Here is a 25,624-nt window from a genome sequence, read left to right as displayed (position 1 = left end):
GCCTTTAATTGTCATTTTCAGCAGCGGTCAGTCAATGTCAAATCTCGCAAAAATTGCCACCTCAAGAAGCGTTACGACACGTTTTACGGCAGTGATATAAAACAGTCATTGGCTAAATCCGAAATCGCCCCCATACCCTCAAATAGGGCGTTATTTGAGGGGACAGCCATTTGTAGTGGTGTCCTAAACCATAGTGGACGTAATTGAGTGCACTTGTTCAATCCCACGTTGCACTGCAATAACGAGTGTACAACCAATGTGCGCTCAACAGCTGTCCGAATTCGCTCATTCCTTTTCATTCACTCCTTTAAGTGAACAGTATTAGTGGACTAACGTAACGTAGGGAATAGTGAATGAGGGTTTAGGGGGCGATTTCGGATTCAGCCATTGGCTCTCGCCCTGAACTAGTGGATCAGGATAATATTTTAATCGATTAATAACTTAAATTCTGCTCTGTGCAACATATAAAACTATTATAGACTGCCAAAGAGGACTGCGACTGCACCACATCGTCATTTGGACTACTTTTGGTACCGCTTTTGACATTTTTGCAATAATAATTCATTACATGTCTTGTTTGTCTGTTGTTAGTAACTGTACATAGTTTTAAGACATGGTTATGGGTAGATTTATAGGTAGGAGTGGGATTAGCGGCTCAAACTATACTTTAATGCTATATTATTGTTAAAATTGTCATTTCCCTACATATTTCTGTCCATTACGTTTTATATAGGCTATTCTTTTTATTTTCTCTCTAAAATGGTTAAGTTTAGGTTTGGGGTAGGGTTAAGGGATCTAATATGTATCTATAAAACTGTAAAAGGGTAATTAGGCTACACACATATCTTTTTGATATAAAAGATTTTTTAAAAATACGTTTTTTAGCTGTAAATATGTAATGTTGTCAATACATCCATATTGTACATTTCAGAATCTATCTAAATGTGGAAAAAAATTTACTCTTTGTACAATAAGTGAGGCCAGGGCGATAATACACAGTATTGTGCCTGATGATGACGATGACCGTAAACAATGTATGTGTATTATCAGTATAATTTTATACTTGCCCATATGTTATCTTAATTCATTATTAGATGCACAGGGAAAGTTTAGACAATAAGACTTGATAGCATTGAACAGGCAGGGGAGTATTGTCTGTTGTTCCCTCTATATGATTGATTCATCACTTCATCTCTGAGCACTGTTGGAACTTTGCATTTCAGCTTTTCTAATGTCACTCTCCTTAGGATGAATTGTTGTTGAATTTCTCATTTGCAAGTCGCTTTGGATAAAAGTGTCTGCTAAATTAATGAATGCAAATATACATGATTGATGGTGCACAAGTTTCAATGCAAACGCTAGAATCAAACCCCACTGGCCTGAGCAAATGTATCACTGCCAAAAATCAGAACGGCACAGTGAATTTATATTTAATTTATGTTTCTAAAAAGTATTTACATAAATGCAATCACATTCCACTTTTCCAATACAGTCCTATGTAGGCAGTGTTGGGAAGAATCAGTAACAAAGTAGCATTTTTTAGTAGTGTGACAGCCAAGTGAGCTGAGGAAATAACTGAGCACAATATCTAATGTTTTCACTGACTAAAAGCTTGGAAATTCAGTTAATTCACACAGTCAATGTTCACACGTGTATCAATTAAAAAATGTATCATATAAACAGTACATAAGATGTATATAACACTCAGGCTACATTAGAAAATACAGTAAATACAGTAAAATTATTAAATATTTACGATTTATTTTTCTATTTTCTATATTTTTAAATGTAATCGATTCCTGTGATGGTAAACCTGAAATTTCAGCAGCCATTACTACAATCTTCAGTGTCACATGATCCTTCAGAAATCATTCTCATATGCTGATTTGCTGCTCAAGAAACATTTACTATCATTATTATTATTATCAGTGTTGAATTTATTTGAAATAGATATCTCTGTAACATAAATGTCTTTATTGTTAGTTTTGATCAACTTAATACATTCTTACCGAATAAAAGTATTAATTTGTTTAAAACAATTAAAATAAATTTTTTGAACTGTAATACTTAAAAATATATTACCCCATTAAAATTTATTGTAGCTATCTCACTTTTGTTTGTAGCTTAGTGTAGCTGCAACTAACTGCTTTTTTGAAAGAGAAGCATAAACTATCTTGTAAATTTATTTTACAGCTAAAGCAACACTGAGTGTGGGGTTAGGATGAGACATAATTCAGATTCACTAACCTAATAAAACACTCCACGGATTGTTAAACAACATAATATATAAGGTATAATCTAATTAAGAGCCGACTATGGCGAGTTGATGTGTGTACAAGTAGCAGAGCTGAACAAATATAAGATACCAATATAAGACATTTTCAGTAACAACAACAAAAAAAATTAGTTCAAAAAATGATGCAGCTTCAAGTTGTAACTTTTGGCCCTCTGCATGCTGCATGCATTTTGCGGTAGAACATCGTTTTGGTTGCCCTTCGGCTCAGTGTGATTGTGCGGAATATGACCCTTCACAATAGATAATGCTTTACAATGAACTCTGTTAGAGAGCTACATACATATGGCAATATCTGTTCAATAAAATTGAGTATTGAGTAAAAAAAAACTGTTAGACTTTCTTTTTGCCGGAAGACTCTCCTCTGTTCGGCATTTTTTTTCAAACAGGTGATTTTCTGAAGGTTCCAGATTTAGCTGCTCCATGTCAGCTTTCTCGCTCATTTCTCTATTTACAGATATGATGAGACGCACGGGCGAGTAATGCAATTTCCTGCGAAGCCATCCCGTCAGGTCTAAAATATAAACACTTAGGCCTATAAATCAGGGTAAGACAAAAAACATTTTGGAAGAAGGACTGATGATATATTGACTCATTACTTAAATTTTGTTCATTTTGAACAAAAAGAAATTACATAGTGTGCCTTTAAATAAAAATCCATAATAGTTTTACTACACTGTGGTTTATTTTGAGAATAGGCAGGCTTCTAAATACCACATCTATACATTCATGTTAGCAATCGTCCTGTATAGTCACTTTGTGCTTTTAGTCCTTGGTGATTCTGATTCAATCAGTGAAAGCCCAATAAACAGGGTCACGGGTCAAATTCTTTCCAGAACAATCTTTAGGGGAGGTTTTATCTGCTGCTGGAGGGTAATGGACCTCTTACTGCTTTGTGGTAGATTTATTGACTATCTGAGGACCCCGATGCCCCTGATCAGTCTCTGCACACTACATCTGTCTTCACTCATTATCACACATGCATATGGAGCTTTGCAATCACCCTGTGTCTGCCAGAGTCCATTACCCTAGAAGCCAAGTACTCTGGCTCAATCAAAAGCAAGATAACAGACAACTTACATCACACATGAACGAACAATGACATAAGGGATATGCAGAACAAAAAGTGTTCACACACTCACTTAAGCGTAGTGTATATCGTTGTGTGTCTGAAGGTCAGACGGTGTATTTGTATTGCTGTTTCACATCGATCCACTCTTTCCTCTTATCCTTTCCTCTCTCCACCTCCCCTTCCTATATCAAGAGTTCAAATGCTATGGAGACCACTCAAAGAAAAAGCAGCATTCTACATAATGAAGCGCTGTTTTCAGCTATTCAAGTATATAACAGTACTCTGAAAGTAAAATCATAATGCTTGAACTGAGAGAGCGAGTACACTGATGTTTTGACTGTCTACTCTATCCAAAGACATGACTCCCTTTTAGCAGCGGTTATTTAAATGTGCAAAGCTTTCTAACACATTAGGTTAAATTGTGGTTGTGTTATCTGGGTGTGATAAACCAACCTGCATATTCCCATAACAGAAAAAAAGAGGAATCATTTGGAGAGTGTTAAGATACTAATTACATTTGTTACAATTAATAAACAGCTACAATTATATGGTTGGCTGGACACAATTTAGTATTCCTCCATCACGGAGGCACCGCTGTGAATTTATGATTAGAGGATGTGGAATTAACTATTGCTTAAATTAAAGGGTTAGTTCACCCAAAAAAGAAAATTCTGACATTAATTACTCATCCTCGTGTCGTTTCAAACCCACAAGACTTGCATTCATCTTCGGAACACAAATATTTTTTTCTTTTTTCTTTTTTGAAATCTGATGGCTTTCTACCTGATGTAACCCATAAAAATGTATTTTGTTGGTATATACATTATATGTATTTACTATTTAGGTTTATTTTAAATAATATTAAATAATATACAGTATTTTACTTGAATTGGTTAATTTAGATGCTACCATTTTTGTAAACTTTATTTCCAGGATTCAATCAGATTTTGAATCTCAGATTTTCAATATTAGCCTATCTCAGACTTTTGGATCCCATTGTATAAAAAATTTGGAGCGCGTGCGTTTCCCCTTTAATTGACACAGTTGCCATGGTTCCCTTCAAATTAGATGAGTTTTGCAGTCCAAACCATTGTGACATAAATTGCGTCCCTGCCTTTACCCTACAATAAGCCTGCTTTTCAATTAACAAAAAAAAATATATATCTCCTCAAGGACGATGTTTATTATTGCTATTTTTCAGGAAACGTCCAACTTGGGTGCAAATATTAATAAGGCAGAGATGAAAGATTTAGATCATACATTTTTGCGGTCACTCCTCAAAACACTTGAGGACCTGTGGCGTATCATGATTCATGCACTTGTGGTTGCCCATATGAGGTGACCATGGCAACAATGCTGGAATGTGTACAGAAGGATGGGTTGTCCTCTGTGTGTTCAGTTTTCCTAAAGCACATTCTCTCATTAGCACAGAGAATGTTTTATAGGTGTGTGGGAGGTCTGTTAGCACAGGGACCATGCTTTCCCCTCAATTACCAAATGAGTTTGCACAGGCTCTGGCAACAAACTCCTGAAAACTCTGCGAGAACCCGGCACAAAGTGTGCCAGGATGTATTTAAGGATGAGACACAGAGCTAATAGTATCAGAGCAATATGCAGATGTGTTTTTATGGAGCGGTGTTAATCTAATAAGCAGCGGGGGTAATTATCTTGAGTGCAAGTATGTGTGTGTGCGCGTGAATGGTGTTTTTTAAAGTGTGATGTAGAAGCAATTACACCCAATGGAAGGTTGAAATGTGTTTATGGTGATACAACAGCTGGACAGTCACCCATTAAGAGATCGCCGATCCCCACGTGCACAAATCTCCACGCTTGCACAGTATGAGACAGTTGAAATGTGGAATCCGAGTCTAGTTTAGACAGACAAATTACTGTTTTTAATGATCTAGCACAGGTATGCTGAATAAGGCATTGAGGAGTCTTAATTATCCATATGTTATTGTGCCTAATTCTGAAATAAATGCCAGTGATTGTGGCTGTTTGCTTTGACTCCTCATGTGAATGTTTTCCCTCTGTTGCCTTTGCAGAACATCTGCTAATTATTTTGCAGACAGTACAACTTATTAATTCGCCATCATGCCGTAACACCTGCTGTAAAAGAAACTTGCAGAATTAGAAAATCGCAGACATGCATGTAATATACATACTTATTAGCGCATGAGTTTACTTTGCTAGACCATCACACATACTGTACACTTATGCCTGGTTTCACAGACAGGGCTTAGATTAAGCCAGGATTAGAACATGTCCTTTTTGAAGCTTTTTTAAATGTGCCCCATAAAAAAAAAACATTACTGTTGTGCAACTTGAGACAAAACAAAGGCACTGACATATTTTAAGATATGAGCAAGTTGCTTTCAGTCAAAACAGCTCAAATATGCATTTTAGTCTGAGACAAGGCTTAAAGGATAACTGTCGCCAAAATGCAACCTAGGGTCTTTTTGCTAATCTACCCGAGTCAAACTTTCTTTTAAAAGCATAATTAGAATGGAAACGCCTCTTTTAAGTTTGAACGTATTTTCGTTTTTGGTCAAATTGTCTTTTGAAGGGGAGTGCTTGGGGCACTACTATGATAGCATCAAAAATCGCTATTTTTAAAACACTAAGAAGGTTCGACACAACATGAAACTTTGCTCGAAGTATCACCAGGGGCTCTACACATGAACTCGAGCATTGAGAACATTGTTTGTGTACACAGAGTTTACTAAAAAGAAAGATTAGTAGATAGATAGTAGATCTCCGAATGTGAATGAATTTTGAAATGAATCCGAAAATGACTCTGAATTTTAGTATTGCTTCTTATATGAGCATCCTTTTTCAAATACAAGGTCACTATTGATTTTCACTAACAACAAAACAACAAATTATCGGTGAATTTATATGGTACTAAGCTTTAGGAGCTTTACATCTTTACTCTTGTCCAATCCTGTTACGCTGCATTCGGAGATCTACTATTTTTGACTGTCAAAATGCCGGCGGACACAGCTACAGTGAGTTGTTCAAAATCTTTCTTTTTAGTTTTAATTATGCTTTTAAATGAAAGTTTGCCTCGGGTAGATTAACAAAAAGACCCTAGGTTGCATTTTGGCAACAGTTATCCTTTAAGCCTTGTCTGTGAAACCAGTGGATATAGAGACATTTAAAACCCCTCTGCGACAAGGTATTGTTGAAATTGCTTTCACATTAATGCTCTTTCACGCCCGCATAATTGTTTCGCTGATTAACTTGCCATGCTTGCATGTTTTAATTAAACACATTTTCAGGATTTATGCCCTTTCATTTATTTATCTCCCATCTTACAAAATGGTCACCTGGGGCATATTTTTTGGTGGAATTAAATGCGGTTTAATTATTTTCACAGGAAGAAATTGTTCATAAACATTCACACGTGTAGGTTTGTTGAGCGCACCCTTATGTTAAAAGTTTCTTGCATGTTCTTTTGTTTGTTGCTTTTTGACACTCACATTCTGGCAGATCCAATGCAATAAACAAGACAGATGCAATAACCATGATGCAAGAATTGCAAGATAAAAATGTGTTCGTTTCAAAGGTTGGCTCTCTTCATGAGAAAAAACAAACACCCTAAGGTCTCACTCTTTAGTTATTTCTCTTGAATGAGCAGGAAAAACATAAGGCCTCTGTTCAAATGGCGAAACTGCTGTTCGGTTACCAGAGTAAAACTCCAAATATTAAATGAGCGAGTGAAATCAGACAACTGCTATGAGCACTGGTGCATGATAGGTAATTAGTGGTGAATGGTGATAATAGGTAATTAGCATTGATATTAGTATTCCTCATTTAAATACTACTCCAAAAGACCAAATGTTAGCAAGTAATTACTCACGCACAAATCATATGGCTTTATGAGGAAAAGTGGGCTTGTATTTGTTTTGTATTTGGCAATGCCCTAGTGACCACTTAGAACACAACAACATCTTAGCAACTACCCAGAACACTCTAGCAACCACTTAGCAACAGCCTAGCAACCATCCAAACATTGTGTTGGCAATTTTTCATTGGAAAGCACCACTCAAAAATGTATTAAAATATCTGTTCAAAAGTTTGGGGTCAGGAATTCTTTTTTTTTCTTTCTTTTTTAAAATAAATAATGAATTAAATTGATCAAAAGTGACATTAAAGACATATATAATATTACAAATAATTTCTATTTCAAATAAATGTTGCTATTTCACTTTCTATCATGAAACTTTTTTTTATAAAATGTATGACGTAATGATGGTGTATGACAAAAATATTAAAGGGTTAAGTTACTTCACCCAATAATGAAAATTCTGTCATTAATTACTCACCCTCGTGTTGTTCCAATCCAACCCTGTTAGACTTTCGTTCATCTTAGAAACACAAATGAAGATAGTTTTAATGAAATATTCTTCTTCTTCTTCTTCTTCTTTGGTGTTTTACAGCAGTTGACGTCCATAATTGCATTAACGTTACTGCCGAGAGCTCAGCCTATGCAACTCAACTGTCACTTTCAAGTCCCAGAAACGTAAAATCATCATTAAAGTAATCCATGTGGTTTGTCTTCAGTGGTTTAACCTCAATTTAATGAAGCGACGCGAGTGCTGCTTTGTTTGCGCAAAAACAAACATTTTACTTTTCCACAACAAGCTTTCACGAGAGCACCACGGCGCATGCGTGTTGCGTTGACGCGAGAGCAGCCAGCTGAGCTTAACAAAACACGCATGCGCAAGACCACCAGAGATGGCACCTGCGTGACACGTGAGAGTAGACGTTGTTGCGTGAACGCGCGTTGAAGATTAATATTTAGTAAATTATGTGGTAAATAAAAAAAATTTGCGCAAACAAAGCACTCACGTCGCTTCATAAAATTGAGGTTAAACCATTGAAGTCACATGGATTACTTTAATGATGGCTGTCAATGGAGGGACAGAAAGCTCTCAGATTTCACTAAAAAGATCTTCATTTGTGTTCGGAAGATTTGGTTTGGAACGACATGAGGGTGAGTAATTAATGACCGAATTTTTATTTATTGGATGAACTAATCCCCTTTCAAGAGGCACAACTGTCATATCATAATAAAAAGAAGAAATGCACCAAATCAGATTATCAGAGGCAGAAAGGCTGAATAAAATTCAGCTTTCATGCCATCACAGGATTTTTTAAAATAGATTCAAATAGAAATCAGTTATAATATTTCACAATTTGACAGATTTTAACTGTATTTTTGATCAAATAAATGCAGCCTTGATGAGCATAAGAGACCATATAAAATCTTACCAACCCTAAAGCTTTCAATTTGAAGCATAGTAGAAAATTCATGGTATGTTTTCGCTTACATTTGGATGTCTGTTTTGGGGCCTCCAGGCACACATGGTGGTAGGAGTAAGGCAGGTGGTGGGGATTGCTGAGTTTAGAGAATGGTGAGTAGATGCACAGTAGTTCAATAGGACAGACGGCCTTATGGTTTTGGCAGTGTACCCGTTTCCTCTGCACACTCAGGCTCAGTAAAAGTCTGCAGCTGCACAACATTTCTAGCTTCACATTGAATAATGGATGAGAACACATACTGGAGAACCAACCTAAATCCTCAACAGGTCTTCCTTGTGCTCAGACACTCTAGAAACTTGACAATATTGGGTTTTTGAGAGCTCTGTCTGCCATGTTGAGAGCTATTAAATCTACTTTAAATCAAGAACAATTTGGTACAGCTATGTGAATGATTTCATCTGGACCTATTGTAAGTAGAGTAGAACAGCAACAGAATTCCAGCGATCTACTGGCATTCTGAAAACTGTCTGTTGAGGCACTTTTGGATAAATGCCTTTGATGGCTCAGAGGGTGATGCAGCACCTCTGGGAACTAAGTGAAATTGAGTGGATCTCAACATGAATCATGTTCCAACGGTCATACACGTTGGAATGAGGTGTTATAGAAGATACACACTACTCTTTTGGGAGGAATTATGTGATGCAGCAAGTATGATGTGGTGTTTTTGTTTGTTTTTGTTTTTCTATGAGAAATTAAATTGGCCATATCTCACAAGTCAACATTGAAACTTTTTTTATTAGCTAAACTACGGTGGTCGAGAGAGCCCAATGTGATGCAACTGAAGAAAACACATTCAAATAGAAAAACACCTGCAAATTAAGAAAACATCTTCATCAGTTTTACAACACAAGTATGCTCCAAATACTCACAGCACAATACAGAAACGCGCTGAAAAAGTTCACAACACAACCAAATACAGAAACGCCCTGTAAAAGTGCACAACACAACTAAATACAGAAACGCCCTGCAATAGCACAGAATACAACGGAAATGTTTCCAGGGGACCCCAATAAGTGACGAACCCAGCTCAATGTCTATGTTTTTGTAACCTCATTTTATTTTATTTTACTTTTTTTTTTCTTGCAAAACATACAGAGATGACATGTTTATGAAACACAACTTTGTATACAATATACAAAAGGTTTTAACAATATGTTCATCAGAATACAAATCAGAAAAGAGGAGTTAACAAAGAGCTGAAAAAGGACATGAGGGTAAGATATTAATCTATAGGCTACATTAGTTACATTGTACAATTTTTGTCATGTTATGTTTAAATAAGTTTCATTGGTAAGAAATGGTAGGTAATGCAGGGTCCAAAGATGAGACGGCAAATTTTAAAGTTGAGACAATGACACACAGATATATAACGCATATTTTAAAAACATTTTTGTATAAAATGTATATTTATTTGCAACAGTTATGTTAACAGCAATAATAAGAAATTGATGTCGTAAAAACAGCTATTCAGCTGATGGACACCATGCTGCGTTGTCATGGGAACATCCCAGGTGAAAATACTGAGGAAATTATGTTGTCTTTCGTTGCTCCCTTCGCCAAGTGCCTTCCAAACGGCTACATAATGCCATACAAGTGCCCTGCTCACTCCAAAGTCCCCACTTCAAGGGCTCTGCCCTTCTAAGGGAGTAGGGCATAGGGATGCTCATTAGCAATAAGCATGTCCCAGCCGGGTTCGTCACTTATTGGGGTCCCCTGGATACATTTCCGTTGTGGTGCTATTTACAGCGTGTTTCTGTATTTAGTTGTGTTGTGAACTTTTGCAGCGCGTTTCTGTATTTAGTTGTGTTGTGAGTATTTGGAGCACACATGTGTTGTAAAACTGACTAAGATGTTTTCTTAATTTGCAGGTGTTTTTCTATTTGCATGTCTTCTGTTGCAGCGTGTTGAGCTCTCACGGCCACCGTACTAAACAGTTATATGAATTTAAATTCCTTTTAATTCTACCTTACTTACAAAACCCTGGCATAGTTGTTACAAGCTCAGTGATGGAAACAATAAGGTTGCTAGTTCAAGCCGTGCAAAGTGCGAGCTATAGGCTATCGCCATTGAGTCCTTAAACGGATAGACACAAAAATACTTTTAATTAATAAATAATGAATAAATAATAAATAATTTACTCACCCTCATGTCATGTCATTCAGAACCTGTATGACTTTCTTCATTTTGCAGAACACAAAAGAAGATATTTTTAAGAATGCTAGTAACCACAGAAGAAAGTCATAAGTATTTGGGACGACTTGAGGATGAGTAAATAATGACAGAATTTAAATTTTTAGGTGAACCATAAAGAAAAGACTTAATCAGGTTTTTTTTCAGGGGAATGTGCCTACTACTGGCTAAAAGCGAAACTTTAAACACATTTTTACACAGTTATTCTCCCACATATACAAGGAAAGAGCCTCAACTGAGCTTCCGAGATGCTCCATAAAGTGCAGTACATTAAAACAGAAGCTGCAGGTGCGTTATTCTTCGAAAATAATGAAGTGTGATGAACAAGCAGAGCAGGTTACCAAAATACTAGCAGGTGCACAGCATGAGTCATAGGCTCTTTTATAAACATTGTTAAGAACATTGAAAAATTCTGAGCTAATATGACAGCAGTTATGATATTCAAGAACAGCTATGCCAAATTTCTTAGAGCTTTGTTGTGTTGTTTCTATGCAGATATCTAATAAACAAATAATATGCTCATGCCATACAGCTGGAATCTCCACCTGCCAAACAGTAATAACAGGTCCCAACAAGATAATAATAAATGTAGTGATGTGCAAAACTACATGTTTTTAAAATAAACTTGACTAAAAGACATGTTGGCTAATCTGTCTAAAGAATGTTCTGTATAATTAAGCTTCACCTAACTCTGACCAAGCATTTTTAGGGGGCATTGACATAATACAGATTATTGTGTTCTAGCTAAATGGGGTTGTCTAGAGCAGAATACAGGCATCTCAAGACATGTTGGACTATTTTGACATATAAAGACAACATTTCTGAGGGAGTTTGCAATGTAAAAACTTACTAACAGCTAAATTAAAGCAGCATGTTTGGATGGATGGATGGATGGATGGATGGATGGATGGATGGATGGATGGATGGATGGATGGAGATGTGCAACAAAATTACAGCCTCCTTGAGAAATTCTCTATTCTCAGGGCTTGTTTATCCCTCATAATAACAAAGAGCTGCTGTATCAGCATGTCCTCGAGATAGTTTCTAAAACCACTACATAATCATTATTTGATCAATTAGATCTTAAGCCTCTCTGTTTGGATCATGAGTTGTTAAAGCCTTCAGGTGAACCTCAGGCCCTGCAATGCTGATTTCAGAACTAGCGTGCTCTGCAGAACACTCTTGTATGCAAGTGTTATGGACATATGTTGTGTTCTCGGTGTCCCTATTACCCTATGCTAAATTCTAGATACTCTCTGCAGGCGCCTGGCTTCTCTCCTGAGCGGGAAGGGTAAATATAAAGGCACCTAAATTATGCATGATGCGCATGAAAATGTCAGGGCTAAATTCAGTATTTCTTCCATTGTCTCCCTGGCATTTCAATGTTTTATGCATTTTATAATTAGGCAGAGGCTCCAGAGGGAATGGAGAGCAATAAGACTGTGTGCATTGCTTTAGCTGTCTGGGGGGTCACTACTCAGACCCTGGGTTTATTTGAAAGGCAAATTTCTAAATGAAGTCAGTCAAGGTATTTTAGAATGAAAGGTTGACCATACCAGTGTCCATCTGTTGTTGCTCCTTCAAATGTGTGACCCTGGACCACAAAAAGTCTTATGGGTAATTTTTTTTTTAAATTGAGATTTATACTTCATCTGAAAGCTAAATACATAATATTTCCATTGATGTATGGTTTGTTAGGATAGGACAATATTTGGCCGAGATACAACTATTGAAAATCTGGAATCTGAGGGTACAGAAAAATCGAAATATTGAGAAAATCACCTTTAAAGTTGTCCATTTCTATTGGCGATAGTGCTGCATCCATTCACAAAAATAAATGTTTTTTAAGGTGGGAAATTTACAAAATATCTTCATGGAACATGATCTTTACTTAATATCTTGATTGATGATTTTTGGCATAAAAGAAAAATCTATAATTTTGACCCATACAATGTTTTGTTGGCTTTTGCCACAAATATACTCATGCAACATAAGACTGGTTTTGTGATCCAGGGTCACATGTGGCAAAAGGCATGTAATTGGTGCAATACTGCTAGATGAAATTTGTGATGGTAGTAGTATTATAATAAAGCGAGTCAGTAGCCCCTTTCACACATACAGTCTTAACTGGTAAATTATCAGTAAATTACCAGTAAGAGATTATGTGTGAAGAGGACCTTTTCAAAAATACAGGTAAATTGGTTCTGGCAATGTTTAATTTACCTAGAATATTTGTGCAAAAAGAGTAATTATCAAGCATGTTTTTTTTGGAAGTTACAATAAAAAATTAGCAAAGCGTTCTGTGAATGATAAAGGCCATATTTGGACCATATTTTAGATAAAGTTGTTACTCTAAATGTGACAAATAGCATGGCATTTACCTCTCTCAGGGAGCAAGCATTGATGAATGTGTTCTGTGTACAAATGCCATTCATCAGGTATTGAGCACTGTTAATTTAATGTATTATATATTTTGGCTCTTATATTTGCCTATCTGGGTTGGCATTTGCCATTTAAAAAAAAAAATTGGTGTACAGTTAAGTGTGCATATACATAGTGACAATTAAATTGTATTTTACTCTTGCTCTCTTTTAATGCACTATACATTCAAAGGACTGTCAATTTAATGTTAATTTAATGTAATTGATTATAAAAAATAAAATAAAACAACAACAAGGAATTCAGTTATAAGGGATTCTCCGGCCATTTGCGAAATTTGATTGATTAATTGAATGAATCATACCATTACTAATTTTAATATTTTAAATTGATTGACAACCCTAATATTTAATAGTTTTATATTGATACTAATATTAATATTAAATATATAACAATACAATTTTTTATATATTTTTTTTATACTGTCTGTTACTTGTATTTTCCCTTACAGAAATGGCACCAGAGCTGGTCACTTTATTACAGAACTATGAAGAAGAAAATTAAATCAGAAAAAAGGCAATGGGGTTAATCGCAAGAAAGAAAAAACAAACAAAAATGATGAACGATATTAAAAAGAAAAAAGGAAATGCAATAACACGGAATTTGATGTATCAAGATGAGGCAATGAGAGGATTGTAGAGTTATAAAACTAAGGAGATGAGAGGAGTAGAAGAAATATATTTTGCTGAAGGAATAGGGATAATTACATTTTGTATATTAGAACTACACGACTGAGTGAGGAAAGATGGTCTTGTAGGAAGCGATGGGGAGGAAAAAAAACATGGGGAAATCATCTCTGGGTGGCCTGATGGCCATTCCTAGTTTAATGAATTGTGCCGAAGAAGGCTTTGCTGGGTAAATGGAACTTATTACTGTACATACCATGAGGTCTTAGATACTGTGTATATGGTCATTGCCTGTATCGAGACCTGTTTTATGTTTCATACTATCTGTTCGTCACTAATTGCCTTTTACAAAAACTACCAATAGTCCCTTGCTGCAGTTAGGATAGGAATGCAAGGTAGTTCATACATCATTAGGAACCCAAACCTGCATTTAGTCCTTCAGAAAATACATTTTTATCATGGATTTGAAGAAGGATTAAAGGAATGTCAGGGAATGGAATTAACCCCTGTATGGAACTAATCGTTTGATATAGTCTATCTATGCAGTGGTGCATGAAGGCATTGCCTCTTTCAAAGCCGATGTCTATCTGCGCTTTACATAATCTATGCAAACTCATTAATATAAGCATCCCTTGTAGCCCAAGGTCAAATGTCAAACATTATTTTCAGACTTGCATTTTTCCCAATACTGCTGCAATACATGTGCATAGAGAATCTGTTTTAAAATTGAAGATTTTTGTCAGAGATTATTAGAAAATAAACCCTAGTAGGTTGATCAGTAAAGTAAATTCCTATATCTGAATATCTGACTGCTGAATGCTGCGATTGACCAATCAGAATCGAGTTTGCTAGACCGTTGTGTTAACTATGATTAACATACTTCCTTTAGGATCCCACACAAAAGAAAATTGTTATGTATATATGCTGATCCTCAAAGTGTTACCTTCGTCTTCTCTTCCTGTCTGTTCAGGTCAAAGGGATTGGCAGAAGAATGCTGGCGCCAGGTGCCCAGGGGCAGGATGGCGTTGTGTTGGCTGAGAGCTGCGGTTGTTAGATGGTTCCTCTTGATGCTCCTGTGGCACTGGGCACCTCTGGGCCCACTGAGCTGGTTTCTGGCTCTGGCTGAGCGTCTGGACCAGAAGACCTCACCGTTCTCTTCCATCTCCGGCCGGAGCAGCGGCCAGCTGGACTGGCTCCTTTCTGATAAAGGGCCCTTCCATCGCTGTCCAGAATACACTGAGTTCAAAGAACGCTTCCAACAAGGCTTCTCCACACGCTATAAAATCTACAGGTTTGTGCTGTGATGATTATATTATTAGTTAAAAATACTGCATATTCAAAATTGACTTGTGAGCAAAATCGGGTCCCATGACAGATTCAGAGAAACCTGCGTGAAAATAAAATCAACTCAAATTCAATTAAACAATTTCTCAGTTCCACTATGTTTTTGAAATGTCTCTTATGCTGACCAAGGCTGCATTTATTTGATTAAAATAAAAAATTTGACAGTAAAAACAGTAATATTATGAAATATTATTACAATTGAAAAAAATATTTTAAATTGTAATTTAAAATACATTTCTATATTTTAATATATTTTAAAATGTGATTTATTCATGTGATGGTAACGTTGAATTCTTCAGTGTCACATGATCCTTCAGAAATCATTCTGATATTCTGATTTGGTGCACAGAAACATTTATTATAATTATTTTTATTATCACAGATGAAAACAGTTGGAAACCATGATACATATTTTACAGGATCTTTGACAAATTTTATGAATATAAGTTCAAACAAACATAACATATGTGAAATAGAAATTATTTGTAACAATGTAAAAGTCTTTAATATCACTTTTGAACAATTTAACCCACCCCTGCTTAATAAAAGTGTTAATTTCTTTTTTTTTTTTTTATCTTAACAACCACAAACTTTTGAATGATAATATTAACATAAGTGGAAATCTGATTACAAATGGGATGTTTTGCTGGCAAAAAAAAAAAAAAAGCCACTTTATTGAGAAAGTGTTTGTGTGTAAATTGCAGTGCATCAAATCATAAATTACATAAATTATTCTAAATTAATGAATCAAATTAGACAAGTCCTGACAATTTCTGACGTGGTTTTCCATGTGTTATTCTTTTATTATATCTCTGTAAAAAACATATTTTATAAAAATAAAAAATAAAAAAACCTTGAAGGTTTATTATGGTAAACCATGTTAAATGGAGTTGACTACACTAGGTAGGTGAAAACGTTATAAAACTACCTTGAGAAATGATAATTAATAATAAAGATAAATTATTGTTAATGAAAGGTGTTTGAATTCTGGATTTCTGCACAATAGTGTGGGGACAGATTTCGTGCAGACAAACTGACCTTTCGTCAGTCTTGTGATGGATCAAATAAAGCACAGATAGAAGACCTAACAACATCATATCTGGAGAAAATGAAAAAATAAAAAAATAAAAAACTGACATCTCAGTTGTGATGATGCTTTGATCTATTGCAGATATCATTAAGTGGACAGGTTCAGTCACATTATAGAAAAGGCCATAGCGCATGTAGAGAAGACTTCATCTTCTCTGATGCTGTCTGCAGTTACTAAAACCAACACAACAGAACAACATAATGGTTAGATAGTTGACAGTGTCCATTTACATCTGCACTGACCCATAAACGATGATGCCCTAGTAAAAGACCCCCTTCCTAAAATATAAATGAAGCTATATATTTACTTAAATTTATTTTGTGAAAAATAAAGATTGTAACAAAGGCACACATTTGACATCAACTTCTAAGGGCTGTATTCTTGCAGAAGTTTGAATTGGTGCCTTTGTAGTAAACAAACGTGGATACTTTGTAGAAAAGTTGATCCACTCTAGCTAAAAAATTCAGTGAGTTACAGATTAAGTAAAAAGTGTCACAACCATACCCAGTCTCCCCTATTCAAATAGAAAATGGTTACAATATCACTCTTTTACTGTATTTTTAATCAAATAAATGCAGCCTTGGTAAGCATTTATTTTACCCCAAGCTGTTAAATTATGTCTGTCAATAAATTATTTGTCTTTATTAATACACTATTACACAGTTTTTCTTGGTTTGAAAACCCCTGCACTACACTACACCATCTAGTGTAGTAAATGTTCCCTGGGAATCAAACCTGTGACCTTGCCGATACGGTGGTGATTATTCAGCTGTTGACCAGTTTTAATTACATGCACACCGCCTGCCGCTAACATCATTCATTCAGTACAGTGTATATCGATCGCTACACATGCATTCCAGTCTATGTCAAAGGCACATGCACAATGGGAAGGAAAGGTGTGTTTTGGTGCTTTACAGTGGCTGACCTCAGCTCCGCCAGGGGAGTTTGGCCTTTTTGCCTGCTTCCTTTGCCCCCTGCCGGCACATGGCCAACTCTGTCCAACTCTCTCCGCTCGTCGAATTCAGAACCCAGCATGCCTACAGCAGCTGGGCAGAGAAAGGCCCACGGAACTGTGATGGACTCAGTGAGGGGGAGACGAGCCTCTGCCAGCCCTGTTTGAAAGGCTGTCCTGCAAGCCAAAGAGTCTGTGTGGGTGTTTGGGTGTAGGCGAGTCTTCTGTATGTGCCTCACAGTTCAGATGCATTGTGTAAACAGCATCACTGAACTCACACTAAGAATATGTGACTTCAGCTGGTCACTGCATTGGCCCTTTGATATGATAACAGATCAGGATTTCCAAGAAGAGTGTTGCACATCACAAGAGGAGAACACCCAGCAGGCACTGTACCTTTTACTGCTTCCTTGGGCACAGCTCCCCTCTGGGGGTTAACAATGCACCAAAGGATCCCCGGCAGAGTGAATTCTATGGTCTTTAGTCATACTGCCAGCTCCGATGGGGTTTTTTTTTTCTGTTGTGAATGGAAAGAGATGTGCGCTTGCAATAGTTTTCTTTGTTCCAAAGTTTTAGCAGTAGTTACATTCAGAAGTTATTGAATATGAAAACCTCTTTGAGCTCTATGAAAAGAAATTCATAATACTGGTCTACATTTACAAGTCGTCTGCTTCAGAGATAAAAATTGCTATTTAATATGTATTTTGATGTACTGAATCCAAATATGACAATTAAAGCAAGTGATTGGCTACTGTTTCCAAGATATTTAAGTTTTTACATTGCCTATGTATATGTATATTGTGTAGATAGTACATAGTAGGCTATGTGTCACCTGTCCTGTTCATGTAACACTTTAAAAATCTGCAGAAGGGTCATATAAATCAAATGGAAATGAAACAAAAGGCAAAAAAACTATAATGTACATAGTTTAGTCCTATTCACTCTGCGCTTCTTTGCTCGTCTCTTGTATTCATTAAATGGAGCATCTCTTGTCATTGTCCAGCAGTCTGCGAGGATTGATGGGCTCAATTTGCTCCATTTGAAGTTACCTGCACTGTTCACACAAGTATGAGGCATCTTTGCTCACTTTGGCCAAACAGAAATATCTCCCGTTGCACAATTAAACACCGACATATAAGACAGCACAGCACCGTATGACTGGGTGTTCAAAACTCAGTTCCTGGAGGACCACACACAACCCTGCAGAGTTAAACATACCTGATCCAGCTCATCAAGTCCTTCCGGTTTATTTGAAAACTACAGGTATGTGTGTTGTAGCAGGGTTGGAACTGAACTCTGCAGGGCTGTGGCCCTTCAGGAATTGAATTTTGCACCCTTGCTGTATGATTTCTAGAGCTGATATAGGGCAATATGTTGTGATGTAAGCTTTGTTGTGATTGCATCATCCATGACTTAGGAATAACATGATGGCGTTCATATCATGTATGATGCAATACCAACTTCAGATTGCATCATTTATTGTTTTGCCTAAAAAGCAAGTACTGTCCATAGTCAGAGATTTATTCATAGATCCCGTCAAAGATGTATTTTAGTCATTTCTGGTTAAAATTGAGATCCCTTCCCTTTATTACTCACTTGTCATCTGCCAATCCCAAGTCAAGCTTTGTGTACTGACCCAATAGCATATCTTGAAAACTAGGGCCAATCAACAATTTTAAGGATAATTTTCGTTCTCAGTGACCCAGAGTTAGTAAAGTTTGACTACATTTATTTCAGAAGCATTTTGGTTGTAGACCACTAATCAAAACATAGATATCTGCTTTAAAAGATGTAACTTGCATTTTAATTTGCTTGATGTCTCATCCCAAACAATGGATTTCCAAAAAATATATTGTGATATTTTGTGTTATGTATCAAAATAACAGACAATAACAGATCAAAATATCAAATGGTGTTTGCATTCATTTTCTTCTTATGTTGCACTGGCTGATATGGTAGATGTTTTGAATTTACCACCACAGAAATGTAAAGGTTTTCAGTTACTGATGTCGAAATGCTTTACTGCTCACGTTCATTAGTATGTTTAATTTATGGTAATATTAGACAGTTATGTTCAATTCATTAACATTACTTCATGCATTATGTATCATGAAGTAACAATGAATGAAGGCACAGCAATTAATCTAGGTTCACATTGATTTCTACATATACAAACGCTTTTTTGTATAAATGTAAATAAGTTGAATGAATTAACATGACTTGATAGGTTATGAATATAATGACTGACTAATGGGCAATATAATATTTATAAATTAACATTAATCCAGATTAATACATTTTCAAGTTGATCATACCCAATACACTAACGAATGTTAACAAATTTAACGTTATTTAATGTTATATAATTTATTTCACAAGCAATTTAGTTAATTTTTTATTTATTTTATATTTTTCATGTATTATTTATTTATAATTTTTCAGCACCATTCATTTATGCGTAAAACTTGACTAATTCACCTTTAAAAGATTTGCACAAGGAATACTACAAGTACTACTACAAGTAACATTTATGATTATGGGACCATGACGCACGACCCTTCCCATGTGGAGCCTTGAGATGATGTGTTAGCTCCCATTCGTGCTATTATCTGTAGACCATCACACCATTGGTGCTGCACAAGGTGACGGCAATGACGACCAGCAGGGAGCTGCTCCGTTGGGATTTAGTAACCTGGTAGCAGCTGGTTTCTAAAGGCAACGAGTATCTGCAAAAGAAATCAAACACAAAGACACGTGTAAACCATAAGCAATTGAGATGAAATGTGATGTTTTCATAGAAAACACACGAGCTGAATCATGTGGATGACGCTGGTCAACAAAGTAGAATTAATAAGCCAAATGGATGGCAATCTCGGAGATGCTTGCATGGAATTATAATGTGAAAAAGGCAATACATGGGCTTGAAAAGAATTGCTTTTGTGTTCTGTTGACTTGATGCAATTTACCACTTCAATCACTCACCAAAGAATATTTCAGAAGCATTTGATAAACGTTGTCTGAGCTTCCATAGATTGAGCCAAATTTCACTCTCGATATTGATGCTTGCCGTGCAAAGTTTTTGCTGAGCAGTTTAATTTTGTTTTTGCATTGTGTAGTTCTGTTTTTTGTCATTTCTTATTTGCTTAACTTTGGCAACTAATCCTTCTTTAAAAATCTATAGTTAAAGCTGCTTTCACAATACAATGCAACGCCTGGTGGGAGGGGTTCCTAAGCTTATTTTCTAGATGATGCCCTTAAAAAAGCAGCATGTGCCAATGTTTTAGTTCACTAAACAGAAGCCTTTGAAGTTTTGCATTAAACGAAGGGTTTAAAGAGAAAAATAAAAGGAGAGCAAAGACAGAATGGGACGTTTAGACAGATTGTGACATTTTAAGCTTTTGGCTGAATAGGTGAACAAACTGTTTAGAGTGATTCAATTGCCATCTGTTGAAAACGTGGCATCGTTTAATTTTAGGTTTTTCAAAACACATAATTGGGACAAGCTTTGGACATACTTGTGTAAAGCCTGTTTCTGATTTGTTTTACTTCAGTGATTTACCACATTGGACCTACTGTGCTTTAACGCTATTCTAAAATAGACAGTATATTAGTTGCCACAAGTCTTTGAGCTATAATTATAATTATCTTCAAATTGGTTCCACATTCTACAGAACATGGAAAAAAATGAAAATGTGCTGTTGTTAGCTTACGGAGCTATTTCCTGACCTAACCCTTAAAATTGTTTTCACTTGTATAATCTAGTGTATTATTAAATAATATTTTTGATTTGAATCATTCTGGATAGTTTAGATGTTACCACATGAAGCATATGTTAGGTTACCTGACAAAACATTTTAACAGTGTAGGGGAAAAAAACAAAGACTGTAAATCTGCAAAGCAATTTTGGAGGACATGCACAAGAGTGAAACATTGGACATTTTTGTAAAGGGTTCAGTGAATGTCTCAGTGTCTGCTTGAGAGAAGGGAGGCAATATATCATACTTACAGTACTTTAGTTGACAAGAAGTTCCTATTTTATTTTAGATGGACAAAAGTCCAAGATGCACTGGGAGCAAATATTTCTCAGAAGCACTGAGAGCCTGATAGTCTGTCACTCCAGTCTAATTCATGTCAGTTCTGATCTGATTTCATACTGAGGCAAAGTGTGAAGGTCATTAGAGGGAACATGATGTCCATGGAATGGAATGTCCTGCCACTGCAGATAAAGTAGTACACTCTTAAAAGTTCTTGGAGGAACCCAAAATGATTATTTTATGGCTTTGCTGCAAAAAAACAACAACAAAAAACAAAACAAACCAAAAAACTAGATATACAAACCCTAGATTTACTCACCCATATTGTTCTAAATAGTATGATTTTCATTTATGGAGGACAAAAGACTAATCTTTAGGTGAATATCCTGCCAAATCTCTTCATGTAATGAAAATGAATGAGGACTGGAATCTCCAAATTTTCAAAGGCACCGTAAAACTATCATAAAAGTCATCCATATGGATCTTTATTCCAAGTCGTCTTCAGTCATTAGATAGCTTTGTGTAAGAAACAGACTGAAAGTTAAGTCATTATTCACTGAAAATCTTGACATTCATGAACGAATCGGGTCTTTGAAATATTCTTAATCTCATTTGAACATATTCATAAAAACCTTTACAACTGTCATCACACAGCAATATGAATAACCTTTAATATGTCATCATGATATCTGTAAGTATATTTAAATAAGGCCTTGCTCATTATTTTCTCAGCTGGAGTTACAGGAATTTGTATTTTCTATTAAAATGTATTATTAGAGGACCTAAAGGCACCTAACTGGAAAAAATCTAATAAGAGCATTTAGCACTGAGATTCCTGGTGAGTAATCAAGATTCAAGCTAATTTCAATGTAAAATAAGAGCCTCTGCTTCTTGACTTGGAAAAAACAAAACCTCAGTGCACAACACAATACTTTATCCCATTAACAGCATTGCTCAATTTACTACAAAAAGATTTTTTTTTTAAATGGCTGTCCTATATTTTGTCCTAGAAAATGGTTTAAGGCTCTCTTGGAGGAAATGTTTAACTGTCTCAAATTAGTACAGAAGTGTTGTGAGGAAACTATCATTGTGCTGAGCACAAACACGGCTGCAAAATGCACAGCCAGCACGGGTTCACAGGGGAAATGAAAGAGACTCTAATTGCTATTCAGACTTCCCCTCCTTCATTCACCAAACTCTGCATAGCACTAACCACCATATATGAGGAATTCTAAAGTAGTAACAATGACTTTGCTATTCAGTCCATCGTTGAGCAGAGGACAGAGCATTCATTATATGCATCCGATAAAGGCGTGTGTCTGTTTTAATGAGTGAAAGTTTGAGAGGTGAAGACCTATTTTCATAAAGCGCACCTGCCGTCCTCTGCTTGATTGGCAGGCTCATACAAACGGGCCAGAAGACCCAGTTTTAATCCACCAGAGCGAGGTGTTGCAGATCAGCAGTTCTCTCTTTCGGGTGTATGTGTGTGTGTGTGCTGTACAGATGGAGCCTTAAAGTTAAAATCGCATTAAACAGAAATTGCGATAGTCTTTTTTCTCCCTATTGTGATATATCCTAGTGAATTGGCTTCTTGAAAAGAACAAATGTATCCATAAGACTTTGTCCATTGGTTGGATCGTTGTGGTTTGCTATTGCTGTGATCTCATGAGTTGACAGGTTGTCCCGCCCTCACGCCAGTAAACATGTCATCAGAGAGGAGATGTCTTTTCAAGTGGGAGGGGAGGTTATCTTGATTAAAGATAATGAGGGCACATGAATGGAAAAAAAAAGTATGTGCATGGATAAATCATTTATAATAAATACTGCAATCTTCCATGAAAAATAAAAATTGTCCATTTTGATTTCATGGTGACTTTAAAGCTTAAGGCAGAAACCAGTCTGACAGATACAATAAAAACAATGAATGCGAGAAGTTCAATTACAGCAAGCCCGTGAAATAATACCCAGGTGCGGTGGCCCCCTAGTATGGGAGTATTAAAAAGCTGAGCGTTTTCAGTGATAGTGTCCCACTCCCCAGCAGAGTTCCAGGTGCTATCAGCTGGTGCTAAAGGCCTTTAATTAAGACCATCTATCATCATTAGCTAATGGTCGGACAGCCACTGCTTTCGTTAATTAACTCTTAGAGATTTTCACGAACCGTATTAAGCCCAAAAGACGATTCCTTGGGTAGCATCTTCACGGAAGTGCAAGCTTTGTTCTGTGTACATAACTCTAGAAAAACAGTGACTGGGGTTGTTATTGGTTTTATAAAATGTCCATACGGTAGAAACAGAGAGTGTTTTGAAAGATGTATGTGCAGGCATGATGCCAGAGTTTCAAAGGCTGTCAGTTGCATCATGTAAGCTCTATTGTGTTTATGGGCCTGAATCATGTTTGTCCCGCATTACGATGAGGTGCATCAATATTCAGCACCATGCAATATTTATGCATGCTTTATTTTCTGCTCATATCAGCATTTTCTCTTGCTCTCGCACCTTGTGCGCACACACAGACGTGCGGTTTCCTGTTCTACCAATAACCGACGGAAAAATGGGTTACAAAATTCACTACATGCATTAAAGCACTTAACTTTGTTTGTTTTGTCTTGCAGGGAGTTTAGTCACTGGAAAGTCAACAGCTTGGTGACAGAGAAGAGAGACTTTTTCAAAGCCCCGCTGCCTTTGGCACCCGAGTTTTTACGCAACCTCAGGCTACTAGGGAGAAGGCCGAGCCTTCAGCAGATCCATGAAAATCTGATCAAGAAATATGGCACTCATTTCTTGGTATCAGCCACATTGGGAGGTAAGCCAATATTGTAGATGAGCTCTATGTTAAAGGTGAATTATAAAAATGTTTTTAAAGTTATTTTAACTAGGGATTTTGGTAACATATTCTGTACTACTTATATATGGGTAGTTTTAGTCACCATCAAAATTACAGTTTATATATGAACATTAAAAAGAAAGTGTTTATCTTAGGTCCAGTCATCATTTATTTTAATTCTTTTTTCCTTTTTAATAATATTTTTTGCCTTAACTAGTTCAGTGGTCAATGGTTGAAAATGGTCACGCGGTGTGACAAATGAATTGTTATGCAATGGGTAATTTAGTAGTACTGAATATGAGCAGGAGGTATTAAGCAGCAGTTTACAAGGATATATTGAGGTATTTTGCAAGTCATGATAGAATATTAAGAATTCAGTGTGTTATAGACTTCAGGGAAAGTTTCTGGCATTTAAAAAAAAAAGACAATAATAAAAGAAAAAATAAAGGCATATGTTTACTATTCATACAGATTCTGACATCCTTGGCATACGTTTAGCCATTATCAGACATTAATTTTCTCTTCTCCCTCTGGCACCCAAATAATAAGTAGGGCAGAATGTCCCAGTGGTGGGTTCAAACCTTTCAGTGTGTCTCTTGCAAAATGTTGCATGTTACTGACACTAATTATGATGTCACTTATTGGTGTATGTATGCAGTGAAGCTGCAGAACTTCAGCGACAGGGGAGACAAATGAAGTGGTAAAGCTAGAGTGAACGCTGGTAATTAACGACTCAAAGCAAAGGAAATGGGGGGACTGTGCTATTGCGTGCATACTAATCAGACTGAAACTAATAACTCACTGAAGCTCAACACATAGGTACAGGAGATGCTTCTCAGCCCAGAACATAATATTTACAGTATCTGAGTTTCAGGCTGAGCCACAGATCAAAAATAGCATTTATATTAAAAAAAAAATCTAAAATTGATCTTCAGAAGAAATGTACGATTATAACAACCTCCCTTTCGGATAAAAAAACCCTTTCGTGTGTGCCCTTTTCCTTCCTTCAAAATCATTATTTCTTCTCTGCCTTAACTTCTGTGATTCATATTTAACGAAGCCTTGAAAAACTCATCCACAGTTCATGTTAAACGACTGTATGAAAGACATATGATAGTATACTCTGACAGTCAGACTCAGAGCAGAACTCACCGTTGCTTTGCTGAACATTGTCTTTGGAAAGTGAATACTTTATATATTTGGTCTCATGGTTTGGTTTTTGCATGCATCTTTCCTAAGGGGAGGAATCACTCACGATCTTCTTGGACAAACAGAAGCTGAGCAGAAAGTCAGAGGGCAACGGAAACAGCTCTGTGGTCTCCCTAGAAGTCTTGCACCAGTTGGCGGCGTCATACTTCACAGACAGAGAGAGCACCCTACGAAGACTCCACCACCTGCAGATCGCTACATCTGCCATCAAGGTAACAGACGAC

At 36.3% G+C, this 25,624-nt stretch overlaps 1 protein-coding gene and 1 long non-coding RNA gene across 2 annotated transcripts in view; both read left to right on the top strand.

Annotated features, from left to right (window-relative positions):
* LOC309500905 overlaps nt 1–25,624 on the top strand; it is a 197,969-nt gene that overhangs the window by 54,116 nt on the left and 118,229 nt on the right. The window lies entirely within an intron of this gene.
* brinp2 (bone morphogenetic protein/retinoic acid inducible neural-specific 2) overlaps nt 1–25,624 on the top strand; it is a 92,030-nt gene that overhangs the window by 18,677 nt on the left and 47,729 nt on the right. Inside the window, exons 2-4 of the mRNA XM_082172628.1 lie at nt 14,919–15,239; nt 23,980–24,170; nt 25,431–25,612. Coding sequence (XP_082028754.1) covers nt 14,968–15,239; nt 23,980–24,170; nt 25,431–25,612 — 645 coding nt within the window. The 5' untranslated portion in view covers nt 14,919–14,967. The remainder of the gene's footprint in view (nt 1–14,918; nt 15,240–23,979; nt 24,171–25,430; nt 25,613–25,624) is intronic.

This window comes from Leuciscus leuciscus (assembly GCF_965113295.1).
Source record: "Leuciscus leuciscus genome assembly, chromosome: 6".
Classification (NCBI taxonomy): domain Eukaryota; kingdom Metazoa; phylum Chordata; class Actinopteri; order Cypriniformes; family Leuciscidae; genus Leuciscus; species Leuciscus leuciscus.
This window is presented reverse-complemented; position numbering and strand designations above follow the sequence as displayed.